This window comes from Trachemys scripta, chromosome 19 (genome assembly GCF_013100865.1).
Source record: "Trachemys scripta elegans isolate TJP31775 chromosome 19, CAS_Tse_1.0, whole genome shotgun sequence".
NCBI classification, from domain to species: Eukaryota; Metazoa; Chordata; order Testudines; family Emydidae; genus Trachemys; species Trachemys scripta.
In genome coordinates, this window is record NC_048316.1 from 14,832,738 (window position 1) to 14,846,984 (window position 14,247).

Genomic DNA, 14,247 nt, shown 5'->3' on the forward strand with positions numbered 1-14,247 from the left:
TTCTAAGAGACACTGGCAGACTGGCAACCACCACCTGCTTTCCTCTTATCACTGTCTGCAATCATTTCTATCTTATAATTTTCCTTGACACATAGAGAGTCAAGGGAAATGCAATCCAGAGCCCTTGCAAAGGTGTTCAGTACAAGCAGATGTGACAGAACTGATGAATCTCCTCTTGAGCGGAATTTCGGATGCTGGTGGAGTGGCAATGGCTGTGAAGCTGGTTATTATGGTCCAGCTGCAGATGAAGGGATTGAAGGAGGCTGCTTCAAATAGGCCCTTCTGAAGTTACCAATTTCCTCTTCTTTCCTGGCATCTTTGAATTTGAGTCATGATTTGATATATGGAAAGTTAGCAGGATTTCAGAGTCAACAGATCATTAGCTGGTGCCTGTCCTAGAGACAGAAATTTCTAGGAGATTGTGGGGGAAGGATGGGTTGGCATCACAATCTGAGAAAGCTCACGTCCTCTCTCCACCATGGGGCCAGATCCTCAGCTGTTGTAAATTGGCATGGCTTCAGTGGAAGTCAGTGGGACAATTCTGATTTTTACCAGCTGAAGATCTGACTCAGAGAGCCCTAAGCCAATGATATTCAGATGCCAAATCCTGTACGTTCCTGAATCAGGAACAGAATGAGAGAAGGAGCATATGTGTTCCTTGATCAAGAATGGGATGAGGGGGATGATCAGTCCCCTCCAAGATGACCAAGAAGGAGGCTTTCTCTGAGATAGCTCATTTCAGGTGACAGAGTTGCTGAATAGTATTGTTGCCACTGATCTGTTGTTGAATGTGTTGGAGTTATTCCTGGGGGAATTCCGCGCCAATGCGTGTCCGCAGAATTTGTGTCCCCCACAGATTTCTTTGCTTCCCTACAGAAAAATTACTTTCTGATGGGGAAGCAAAGGGAAGCCACAAGAGAGGTCATGCGACCCTCCCCAGCAGTATGGTAAATTACCACCTCACTCACCTGGTCTCTCTAATATCCTGGAACTGACAAAGCTACAACAGCCCATTGACTGGCAGCCCTCCATAATTTTCCATAGCTGTGAAAATTTAAATCTGTAAACATTTAAAAATATGCTTAAAAATAAACATTGATTGTATTAAAAAATCCAATTCTGCCATTCCTATGTATGAGCTCTACCCCAGTCACCTTCGGTGGTTTATCAATGTATCTTCTCTTCTCTGTCTTTCTTCCCACTCTTAATCCCTCTAATTTTTTCTTTGTCATATTCTAACTCCATTCTTTTTTTCGTCTCTTCTCCTCTCCATTATACTGCCACTTTAGGTGCAATATATATAAGATTAGAAGTAGAGCTCAAAATTTTTCAACAGAACAATTTGCCATCAAAAATGCAGTTTTGTTGAAATCAGAATGTTGATTTTGACACTTTAGATGGGAAAAGTTGAAACGTTTAATTTCAACATCATTTTGATTCATTTAGTTTCAACTTTTACATTCTATTAAAATATGAGTGTTGATATATTTATATTTAATACTATGTATACAATGTTATATTTGATATTTTCATTTAATGTAAAAGTTGAAGTGATATGTAGCAAGACAACGCTGTCAGTTACATTTTTTTTGAATATTCATTTATGAGAAATGTCTGTCGTCTTGTTTCAATTCAGAAGTCGTGTCGTTTCCCCCACCTTCCCCCTGAAATGCCAGAATTTCCCAAGGAATGGAAGTTCCAGATTCCAACCATGTCTAGTAAGAAGGTCCCTTTTGGGATGTCTCAGATGCTCTGGTTGGAGACTGATAATTAGCACATTCAGATCGATGTCTGGCATTTGGCAGTCCTATGCTGTCAAAATGATGTGGCATTTCCGAACAGCCAGGGTGGCAAGTCATCTGAGTGAATCATTGTAGCATTTGATTTGCACTCAACTTGCCTTTAAGATTTGACTCCTCCTGGAACGAGAGTGAATTTGGTCTGGTGTTGAAAAAAATTAATCAAAGCAAACTAAGGAGTTACATGCTGTTAATTTTTAGGTCTGAAAATGGGTCACAATTGAATCGATGTGCATTCAGAGAACCTATTGCTGAGCCAAGCTCAGATGTGATGTAAGCAGCTATGATGCTCTTGATTTCAGGGGAATTACACTTACATTTATACTAGCCCGCTGTAAGTAGGTAAGTGTAAGCATACGTTTAGATAGGCCTCTTGTTGTATTAGCCCTTTGCCATGACGTCTGCTGTGAGAAAACTCTACATGACAGAAAAATGCTTCCCTATCTCTCATTTCATAGCCAAGACTGTTCTCTCCAGTTAGGGTCTAGGAAGATCCCAGAATGAAGGGCAACGTGTATATCACTCTTTTTCTCTTTCTTGAGCACAAACATTCAGCCACAAATGTTACCCAATTCCTTCCTTGGCCATTCCCACTGCAGCCGTCAAACAGTTTAAAGCGAGCTCTCCCTGTGGTTTCCACTGTTCCATGTCCGGTGAGTGGGTAGAATTAAAGCTGGATCAGCCTCTCACTTACACTAATTTAAATCCGTTAAGTCAATTGAGTTACAATCATAGACAACTGGTGTAAGTGCAAGAAACTGAGGCCCACAACTTGCATGAAAGAATTAGCAAGAAGCTGGGACAAATAATTTCGCTGTGTATGAATATTGTTTTGCAGAAACAGCAGCCACATTTTTAAATGTCCAGTCTGTCTTCTGCGGGGGCACTGTGTGCCACAGAATGAACTGCAGGTGCAAATCTGAATAATCACACCCACCATTAATTTCTCAAGCATAAAATTGCCGGTGCAAACAACACTTGCCAAAAAGCATGGGCTGGCCTCAGCCCTTCTGCAAAATCAACCCCTAATTAGCGGCCATAGAGGACACTGAGATGAGAAGTACAAACCTCTGAGGCACGGGGCCGGGGTTGCTTATTGCCCTTGCTATCTGTTTCTATGGAGAAGTGCTTCAGATTGCATCCATGTGAAATTGACCTGAGCTGCATCTGGGGACAATATCCATCAGTTAGCATCTCTTATGTAAGAATGACTTTCTCAGTAAGGCTTGGGTCAGAAAGATGATTGCACATAATGATTACGTGCCCCTCCATCTCCACCTACTCCAGAAATGTCATGGTAATTAAAGGGCCACTTTTACCTACAATTCAACCTGCTTTGAAATGAGAAAAAAATGTGGATTGAGTGGTTTATTTAATTCATAAGAAATATAGCCCTGGGAGAGCACAATTCAGAAAAGAAAATAACTTCTGCCCGGCGGTCTATCTTTGATGTAGCTCCGTTGACTTCAGATGAGTCACACTACAGATAAATTGACCCCCAGATTTTCACTCTATCAGCTTTTGTGACAGGGAGAGAAACAATAGCAAGGGATAATGTTAATAATGTCAGCTTTAACCCTATAATTTGCCTGTACATGAGCTTTTGAAAAAATTCTCTTCTCCTGTATGTTTGAACTGTTAAAACTAGTCATTTTTAAGTGAGAGGGCTCTGGAAAAATTTAGATACCAGATCTACGTTTTTTAAAATGGTCATCTAAAATTCACTCCAGCTGCTGAACTACTGAAGAGATTCACTTTCAACTTTTCCAGAAATCACTTCATGTCCTAACAGTAAGTGATGTAATCTAGGTTGTGATCAACATTTGCTTTCATGCCTAACGAAAGGATTTTAACTCTGCTTTAACTGAACTCAACCTTAACTGAGGAGTCACTGCCCGAGACTCCATAATATGTTCTATACAACTCTGCCACTGCACCTCGATCCTGACCTGTTGGAACTCTGCCTTTCCACGGGTGGGACCCTGTGCATCTCAATACCTCTCACTCCTAGGCTACGCTGCCCTTGCTGTTTCACTTCTAGGTCTGTCGATGTGAGGGTTCAGAATACAGGGTAGTGAGCCTTTTCTGGGACAGGCTGTATGTCCTCTACTCCCATCTTGTGGGAAGTACTCAACACCCTGCAGGATCAGGGTTACAGACAAATGTCGCTTTGTGACCAGAGTAATCTTCCCACTGGGCAGAGATTAATGCTCTGCATTTTGGTACTGGAAAGGCTGGCATTGCTCATGTGTCCTACCCTCAGCCCTGGAAGAGCAGAGCCGCACTGGTACTGAGGTGGTACTGACGACAACCGTTTGGGGATTTTAGGAGGAGAATATGATGGGGGACTTTGCATTTCCTTCGCTCTATTAGCAGCAGCAGCAGCAAACCTCTGGCAGCTCAACCGATACTTACTTCAGACTCCAGAGTTGTTAATTTGACTCTTGTCATGAATAATAGATTCAGTGACACAGTCTGAAAAGGAAAATAATTGAAAATAAATACATGAATTCACAATAAATGAAGGTGCTTACTGCTCCCCCAGCTGAGGCGCTCTGCCCCAACGGTGCTTGCATTTCATTAGCATGGTCTATGCACGTAGAGCATTTGATGGTCCTTTGGGAAGAACAGTGCTTTATAAAAGTAAGATATGATTATTGTGTGTGCTCCAGAAGCAGCAATTCCCTTTATTACCCCTACCCATCTCTCACAGAAATAAATTTAAAAAATATTGTAGATTTTTTTTAAAGCAAACCCTGTTATTGTGGTTCCTGCAAGATAGTGCCGTACTGACCCTACCACAGCAAGGCAATCCTGGGCTGTCATTTTAGTTTGTGGGGTTTTTACCGCATGATAAAGCTGCTCTGTGAATATTACAAGCTGCTCCCTGGATATTACAAGTGTCAAGAAAATCGAAGAAAATGAGATTCTCAGCCATCCAGATGTCCTGGGCTCTTGTAAACAGCAGAGTGTGCCCGTGAGTTCATTGCCAGGGCCATGTGCTTATTGCTTCTTTGTAATCCTCACTGAATACTCACGAGGCCTCATCAGCTGGAGCAGGGGGAACGTTGCCTGGCTCAGCTGCTCTGCCCTTTATCTCTCCTGTAGCCCACGAAAGCTTATGCTCAAATAAATTGGTTAGTCTCTAAGGTGCCACAAGTACTCCTGTTCTTTTCGCGGATACAGACTAACACGGCCGCTACTCTGAAACGTCCCATCTCTGGTTCCTCTCTCATCGTCTGTCTGTCTTGTCTGTTTGGACTGCAAATTCTTCCAGATCCTGACTTTCTCTTGCTTTGTGTTACAATGTATAGTGACTACCACAACAGGGTTGGAGGCAGGGGTCTCTAGCTGCTACTACTAATTAATGAGACACAGCCTGACTAAGGGTATTGGAATCTTGTTCATACCGATCATGAGTCAATGACAAAGCCAAAATTAGAGTGAGGCTCCTGCTTCCTAGGTCATTCCCTGTCCACCACACCATACACCCTCTCAAGTGTCGCCTCCAGGCTGTACGCAGTTGAAGGTCACGTTTTCCAGTCGTATAGCCAAAAATGCTTAAAATTGTAATAATCCCTTCCCTGTTCTCAAAGCCTGATCCTTGGGCAAGGATCCTCTCTTATACGTATACTGCTGCTTTATCTGTTCCTTCTCAGAGCTTCTCAAACAGCCCTGTCAGTTGAGCAGAGCTGTAGGACCTGCAACAGCTTATGACTAACAGAAGGCCGTGTGATAACTGCAAATTGATCCCACTGTCATCACTTTTCAGACACAGCTGTGTATCCCCCTCTCCTCTCCACCTGGAATTGCTGTCATTAATCCAGTCAACAGCAACCACGGCAGAAGGCCCATCACTTGTCTCCAGGCAGAGACCGTCAGTGGTTTGCTTTCAGGCATGGGACAACATTTTGTTTTGTTTTAAAAGCTCCTGCAAATTGAATTGCGTTTTTATGACACCATAAGCCCAGGCATTTATTACACTGAGCAGAAATCATTCCGCCTGAATTTATTATTAGGCACAGCTGAGAATGTACAAGGACATTTCTGGCACTCTTGGATGGGTCTGAATTTTAAAACATTTCTAAAATGTCTCTGATGGGGACTCCTTTAAATTGTACTGTAGTTCAGAGGAGAAGTCAGTAGCTACACCCGCAGCTTTCTACACCCTTGTTCTGTGCTACTCGGGCAGAATTCGTGGTACAGTCCAGCAGCGTTGTGCCGCTCTGGTGATGCAAGTGACTGTAAAACCCACTTTAATGGGGTAAGGCCACCAGTGCATAGCGGTGAATCTGGCCCATGATTTTTATTTTCCTGCCACAAGCTATAAAGTAATAACTTTGGCCAGAAAAGCACTTTTCTAATTGCATTTCTTTTTATAGTTCTTACTGCAGCTGGCCACGAAGAATAATCAAACAGGTGTTTGCATTTTACACTCTCTGTTCTTCCATTAAAGCCTTATAACACTTTTTGAAAAGCACCCTTTAGATTCCCCCTCCTTCCCTGTTTTTAAGGCTCTCCTTGTGCAACAGCTGAGGTGCAACCGCCAAGATTTCTGAAGGATGGATTGCATTTCAAAAGCAGGCCGTCAAGGACCTAGAACAGCTGCACTTTCCAGTCATGATGGCAGAGGAATTTCCCTGAAACCCTGGCTTCTTCCATTTGGCTAACAGTTTTTGCTGGCAATTCTTTGCTCAGCTCTACTGTATGTAGTGCACTTTTGGGAGAGTCTTGCCTACCATTAAGCTCTGTACAGCGCTTGCATTTATCTGGCTTTTCAAACTCCTGGACAATCATCTCCAGTTCCATATAAGGCTTCATGGGGGCACAGGTCCCTTGGGACTACCTCTTCTCCTTAAGGCCCCGATCCACAGCCCGCTGAAGTCCATGTAAGTCCAAACAGTAAGAATTCATGTGTCCCTGGACGCTGGGCTCTGTACCATATGGAATCAGCCCTGTAGTAAGAATGGTTTCAAGAGTTGGCTCGCTGAGCCGTCTTGCCCAACTAGAAGAAATCTAACAGCTGTCTTTAAAGGGAGCACATCTCAGGATGGAAATGGAGCCAAACAGGAGACTTTACACATTTTATTTTCCAGTAAATCCAGGACCTGTTCCTCTCCACTTAATCCACCTCTCAACTAACGTCCTTTATTTCACTGCCTCCCAAACCCCCATACTGATGAATAAAGGATTCATACTTTTCCTGAGAACAATGTGCACATCTGAACAGTCAATCCATTAGGCCTTTGGTGGTTATTTTAATTAAAGTACTAATCTGTTCAAAATATAACGAGCCTGTTGAGCCATCTGGGCTGATTAAAGTTGCATATTGAATTATTAATGTGCTGATTAAATCCTTCAATTCGCTCCAAGTTCTAAGTGCATCCAAATGTTACCACTCAAAAGCTGCTTTCTGCAAATGGCTAGGTTTGAATTTTGACTTCACATGAAATCATTCTGGACTGGTTTAGTATCTGGAGACTCTATTCACTTTGCCAGTAATTGGGACAGATCTTTGATTCCGACTAACTCCCCTTTGCAGCACTTAAAAGTGTCCTAAGGATGCAGTTGGGGATCTCCCCGTCCTACGGGAATTCCCCACTGGCTGTATCCCTTGCAGCTCTACATAGACTTAGTTGGTCAGACATTATTCTAGTGGGGTAAATATCTTCGAAAAATGAAGATCAAGCATTAGACATATTTATTCAAATAACAAGGCTGTTAGAGTTCGTGCTTCAGGCTGTTTGCTGATTACCAGCTGGGGTAAGGAAGGAACTTCTATCATGGTGCATTATGAGCCAGCTGTTGGACAGCGGATTGGCTGCAGACACTGGGGACCCCTAGGATTAAAAATCATACACCTTTAGTCTCTGCTAAAATCTCTACTGCCAGCTGAGCTGGGGGCCATGAAAGCAGTCGTGACTCAGGCTAATGGCGTTTTCATGGTAATTCCAGTCTGTTTCTCTTCTGCTGGCAGATGCATCCGCACATTTGGCTGAGTAGAATAGAAAAGGATATTTAAAGATAAGTCTTTGCTATTGAGGATCTTAGCTGCACTACTTCAAAAGCCTCACTCCGCAGACGCTGCACTTTGGAGTGAAAAGGCAGCTGGCTGCCATCAGACTGGTGGGTTAGGATCCTTAATGTTCCCTTGTTCCTTTTAAACTGATTATACTTAAACATAATTATTATAATTAAACAGAGCGAAATCTGACTATTTTTTCTCTGTCTTGCTTGCACTGATTTAGGGAGGAGTCCAATATGTCTCTCAGAAGGTAGTTATCTTGTAATTACATGTGATCACAATGTAAGAGAGAGCCCTGCCTCATGTATACTCCAAACACAGTCCTATCTCAGTATGTTCTTAAGGCTAGAACAGTGTTTCAGTAGTGTCTCATTTCAGGTTCCATCCAACAACCTTAAAACTCTTAATACATCTTAATTCTCACTACACACCTCGGATGTAGACACAATTATCTGCATTTTACGGGGGGAGAAACTAAGGCACAGAGAGGTGAGGACTTGCCCACAGCAAATCAGTGGCAAAGCCAGAAACAGAACCCAGACCTCCTGACTCCCAGCCTCGAACTCTAACCACTACAAACACGTCCTCTCTTAGCTTGACAACATACAAGACTTTTTATTAAAAGCTAGAGGTGGCCAAGGCTTTAAACACGCAGCATAAATAATGCTCATAGAGCAAAGGTGATGAAGAGTGTGAAGTGATGCAGGAATGGAGCAGCCAGTGGGAATCTGCATGTGGCTGGGGTAGTGGTTAATCACCAATAATCTTGGGGAACTGAATTTTTCAGACCTATTTCTCCCTGTAGCTGCTGGCCCCTGTGTGCAGAGCTCTGCCTATCTGGCGTAGTTGGGCGTTAATGGGACTTTTCATACTCACGGGACTGTGTTGTTTTTTGCAGGTGAATGGCCACCTGGACTACATGAAGCAAATGGACACTATCCTGAAGGCTGTGGGCATTAAAACCAAGGAGTGTCGTCTGGAGGAGAAGGGGAATCCCAGCCTTTTCTCGAACCAGGGTGAGGAAAGTCAGCCGACAGCAGACAGTGAGAGTCAGGAAGAGGAAAGCACCTTGGGAGATGATAATTCCATCAGCCATGATCACTGGTCCTGGCAGCCGGTACCCAGCGAAGGTCTGCACCCTAGTGACAGGAACTCGGATCTTGCGCACCCTGAGGTTTCTGAATTTCCAGGCTCTTTGGATGCCAGCAGAGACCAGAACCCAGGCGGGCTGGAAAAACCTTTACCAGCCAACCCTCTGCCCTGCCCTGATTCTGCTGCTCATGTCCTGGGAGGAACCTTCCTTCCCTGCCCGGGCTGTTCAGACACTAATGACCTCAAAAAGCCGGCAGCACACCAAGGTCTGGACTGAATCCCTGCCTCAGAATGAATTACTGGCTCTTCCCTTGGTCGCTGCATTGTGGCCACTGCACGCAATCTGTCCAGCTCTCCAGTGCAGAAGGGCATCTACCAAACCCCTCCCCTCAAAACAACACTGGTGCCATTGGCCAGTTCTAGGGGCAGTGACTACAGAACAGTCATCCCAGGGGAATCCCAGGACTTGTGGAGCTATAGGATCCTCCAGAAAATGGATGTGACAAACCGGTTGTTAGCAAAGGTAATAACATCCATAGCTGCTGTGCTATTGCATTAGAGAGGCACTAGACGCATCGAATAACCCAGAGTTGTCTGTCTTGAGGGGAAACAAATCAGGGCTCCTTTTGAGTGTGTTACGGTGGGAGGATGTTCTGCTAGGATTAAAACCTCTCTCACATGACTCTACAACCCGGTGAGCTTCCCAGGGGACGGGGGTGGGATGCCATGATCACTCCTTCCTCCTGTTTTCCCATCACTTCGCGCTACATAATGGGAAACGCCAGCAGCTCGTGCTTAGAGCTGGTGTGGAAAGGCCCCACTGCTGCCATTGCAGGCACATGGTCAGCCCGGCTGCTTTGATCTACCGGGAGCAGCAATCTGCTTTCCAGAGGGGAATATTGATTGCTGTGACAGGCGGGGCTGTAATCTCACAGCCGTTCCTGCAGCCTCTCGGGTTGGTTCTGTTTCCTCCCCTGCTACCCGTGAAAAATTCATGACTCAGTGGGAGTTTGACATGAGACATCAGGCTCTCTCGCTTGACCCTCTAGCTTCTGCTGCTGCCCTAGGAGTGCCTCATGGCTGGCTGGTGGGACTGTGGTGTCAGTGGTGAGCCCCCCCACTCCTCCTCTCCCCTCAGTGCTTTTGTGCACAAACTAGCACAGAGACTGACACACCAATGTACTGGCCATGTCACTGATGCTGCGTAGAGATGCTTTAACAAGGTGCTGTCGCCCTGCACGTGGTAACAGAACCCCAAAGAGAACACGTCAACTGCTGCTTTCAGGACCGCATGGAAACTGGCATACAGCGTAGGAGCGTCACTGGATCAAAACCTTCAGAGCTACTGCCGACGGGTTCTCCCACGTGCGGAGGAAAGGACCCCGGGGCAGATGCTCGGCTGCTATAGTTCAGTGATGGATATACACCAGCTGAGGCACTGGCCTTTATTCTTTGGGGAACAACTGTCGCCTTTATAAGAAAATGCTGCTGTAACTTGTGAGTCTTAGAGAACCAGGTGACTTGATGGGCATTGAAAGAGTATCTTGGAGACCAGGAACCCCCTGTTTAGTATTCTCACGAGGAAATTAAAAGGTTTAATTTGTTTTGCACTGTTGGGTTTTTTGTTTTTGTTTTTTAATGTGGCCAGGTATGTTTGGTGTTTTACATGAACAGTTGGGCTTGATTCACCTGTGGCTGTCCATCTCAGATCTTGTTAACCAGCCTTTCATACGGCAGCAATAGAGGGAGCAAACCCGGGTTCATTCATCATGACTCTGCTAATGGCTGGTTGAGATGTTGCACAAGACATTTTGCAAAGTCCCTGCCTCAGTTTCTCCATATGAGCATATCCCCGGTGGGGATTGAGACAGTTTTGTGCTCCCTGGATGAAAGGTGCTAGAGAAGAACAAAGTCTCCCGTGATTTTACCGTTGAGTTGGCGTCACCAGCTTAAGCTCTGAAGGGGAGTAACCAGACTCCACTTTCAGTGCATGGCTCTCGTGCAGCACCTTTCCGCATCAACAAGGGAATCTGTATTTGCAGTTTCCAAAATGCCACACACCCAGCCACTCCTGTACCTGCTCAAGGAGACCATTTGTGGGCTTTCACTCCACTCCCCAAAGTCATAGGTGAGGGGGAACCAGGCCCCACGGGCTGCACCAGGCCCAGGCATCTCTAATCTCCTTAGAGAGCCCAGGCCCTGGCTTTGGAAAGATTTTCTTGAGGTCGTGTTGGACATTCATTGTGATCTCAGCTTTGAGGTCACCAAGGAGCTCAGTGTGTCCTAACTCTTAGGTTCTCGGCCTTCATGCCCTCTTTGGCCACAGGGGCAGTACTTCATCTCCTGGACTGCAGGTTAGAGGTCGGAGCAAGGATTCCAGCGAGGTTGCTGTCCTTGTGCAGGAGCTCCAAAGGGGCCATGCTCCAGCGTGATCCCTTGTCTGATTACTCTGGCTGTCAGCTAGAATTCCTCCTTGGGGCTTCCAGAAGGTGCATGCCGCTGCAGCTCAGCCATGCCTTTGCAGGCTGTGGTACACTTGCCCCTCCACGGCTGGCTGGTGCAGCAGGATTCAGTCCCGCGGGCGGTCAAAGACTTACCCCCCATTCTAATTACAGCTTCAAGTTTTATGTTTAAAACAATATAAGTTGGTAAAATCTTGCTCCAAATGCAGGCTTAGTAGGAAACTAAGCCTGTTTGGGGGGTGGGAAGTGGGGGCATAGGCTGGTGCTGCTGTTGTTGACACATCCCCAGTCTTCCTTTACTTCCCTCCATGGACAGGCATCACGTCAGTGCTAATAGCATAGCATATCTTTTATTCCAACGGTTTTTACAAACCGTATGCACCGATCACTTCTCCGACCTTTGAAGCGCCGCAGCCATTTCACAGGGCACGAGACTAAAACTAAACCTTGTATCCGAAGTGCTGGGGCAGTTGGAGGTAGGAAAGCTGCAATTGCCGATCTCAAAGTTCAGCCCAGACACCAGCTCTACTGTGACCCCGAGCGTATTTCGTGCTGCACCGTGACTCAGGCCTAACGTCACAAGGCACAAAGGGCAGCAGCAGTGCCAAAATGCAGAGCAGATTTGACTTTTTCCTCCTTAAGCGTTTTCCCCTGATTTTTTCATAACACAAATGCCCGTTATAATGAATCCCTTCCCTCCGACAGCATCCAGAGTGACGACAACGCCACGGCGCCGTCACTTAGCCACATTTCATCTGAGTCTCTCAAAACACTTTACAAAAGTGGGGGGATCGTTCTTATCCCCCACCTTACAAGTGAGGAAACTCCGGCAGAGAGCAGTTACTGGTCTGGTTTTCAGCGGGGCACGGCCCCGGCAATGCCTACTGCCTTCACTGGCATCTCCTTCCCCACCCCATGGGCATGCTGGCAGCTGGGCATTGCTGGAGCAGAGTGGCGCTCTACCCCCACATGCTTTCTCCACCCACCCTCCCTGACATGAACCCCACACTGGGGGTTTCAGACAGGAAGACTCGAGAAGCAGCCAGGGGTTTCCCCACACAAAGAGAACTGGCTGTTGAAGCCTGTATCAAAGAGACGGGGTTGTTGCACCATCTTTTAAAAGCTATTGTGATTTAAATGGGTCGGGGGCAGGGCATAAGCATAGTAATTCTACGTGAAAGTGGGGGGTCCCCCCTTAGACTGAACAAATCAAGCCCTTGAGTACCAGACCGTGAGTTCTCCACAGCTGAGGGGACAGCTGGGATGTCTGATCACAGCGGCGCCATGAGACTTTCCCAGCACTAGCTAACCCTGCTGCTCTCTGGCCAGTGGCCTCATTAACAGAGCTTCTAAAAGCACAGTGGCCGGCGTCCCCCGCTGTGGTTCATGTCCCATCAGCCTCTGCAGTGGGATTGTAAGAGCAAAAAAAAAAATCATTATTTCTGAAGCTAGTTACCAGTGACCCTTTTCCTTTTTGTGGCCGAGACGCACCATATAATGAGTCTTTCAGCATCCTGATGTTCTGCTCAGACACCCACTGCGCTGATGATTTCTCAAGGAAACAGCAGCATGAAAAGACTCGAGGGATTCCTCACGCCATCAGTGCTGGTACTCTGAAAGCAAGTGTGTGTATGTGTGTGTGTTAGGAGGTGGCAAAGTGGGACTGTTCAGTACCTACTAAGGACCAGCAAACACTGGATGATAGTCATGCCGCTAGCAGGGAGTGGTCCTTCCAACTAAAAGCATCACACCAGCCCTGCGAGGGGCAGATGCCGGAACACGCCTTACTTCCAATGCTTCTCAGGCAACAGCCCCAGTTTGTAGGACTAAGCCCTTGGTTGTAATCGCCCATTCAACTGCACATGTTCTAACCCACGCTAGGGACTGGCTTTGGGTGAGCATGAGGCTTGGAGCTGCTCGTGATCCAGCTCAGGAATGCGAATGTGCAACAAAGGCGTCAGGCGATAGGGCAGAGAAGAGAGGCTGAGAATTAGAGTAGCGATTAGAGCCTAGAGCCTTGATTCCAGTACTGGAACGCCGCACAGCATCTGAGAATCACAGCCTTACTGCTCTTCATGACGGTCTAAGGCAACAAAAATGATGAGGGGTCTGGAACAGCTGCCATATGAGGAGAGATTAATAAGACTGGGACTTTTCAGCTTGGAAAAGAGACGACTAAGGGGGGGGGTATGAGAGAGGTCTATAAAATCATGACTGGTGTGGAGACAGTAAATGAGGAAGTGTTATTTACTCCTTCTCATAACACAAGAACTACAGGGTCACCAAATGAAATTAATAGGCAGCAGATTTAAAACAAACCAAAGGAAGTATTTTTTCACACAATGCACAGTCCACCTGTGGAACTCCTTGCCAGAGGATGTTGTGAAGGCCAAGACTGTAACAGGGTTCAAAAAGGAGCTAGATAAGTTCATGGTGGATAGGTCCATCAGTGGCTATTAGCCAGGATGGGCAGGGATGGTGTCTCTAGCCTCTGTTTGCCAGAGGCTGGGAATGGGCGACAGGGGATGGATCACTTGATTATTCCTGGTCTGTTCATCCCCTCTGGGGCACCTGGCATTGGCCACTGTCAGAAGACAGGATACTGGGCTGGATGGACCTTTGGTCTGGCCCAGTGTGGCCGTTCTTTTGTCTTATCAACTTCTCTTGTCAGATAATGCTATGCCCTCCGCGCTGTAGCATCTGAGCACTTGAAGATTGATGTTCTCCTGCTAACAAAGTGCTCGGGGTCCAGTGGCGATGGCCAGCAGTGGCTGCCTTTGGCTGCTCTGAACCCCTCTGCCTTCAGTGCCTGGTAGGTTTTGTTTCTCTCTCGCTGGCTGTAATTTTACTATGTGCTGCTTTTTAATCC

General features: G+C 46.2%; 1 protein-coding gene across 2 annotated transcripts in view; it reads left to right on the forward strand.

Moving 5' to 3' along the window:
• The window catches only part of TMCO4 (transmembrane and coiled-coil domains 4), a 91,785-nt gene extending 81,259 nt beyond the window's left edge, over positions 1-10,526 (forward strand). For both annotated transcript variants that reach the window (XM_034753107.1, XM_034753108.1), the window contains exon 14: positions 8,723-10,526. In XM_034753107.1, coding sequence (XP_034608998.1) covers positions 8,723-9,193 — 471 coding nt within the window. In that variant the 3' untranslated portion in view covers positions 9,194-10,526. The remainder of the gene's footprint in view (positions 1-8,722) is intronic.
• The last annotated feature ends 3,721 nt before the right edge of the window (positions 10,527-14,247 follow it).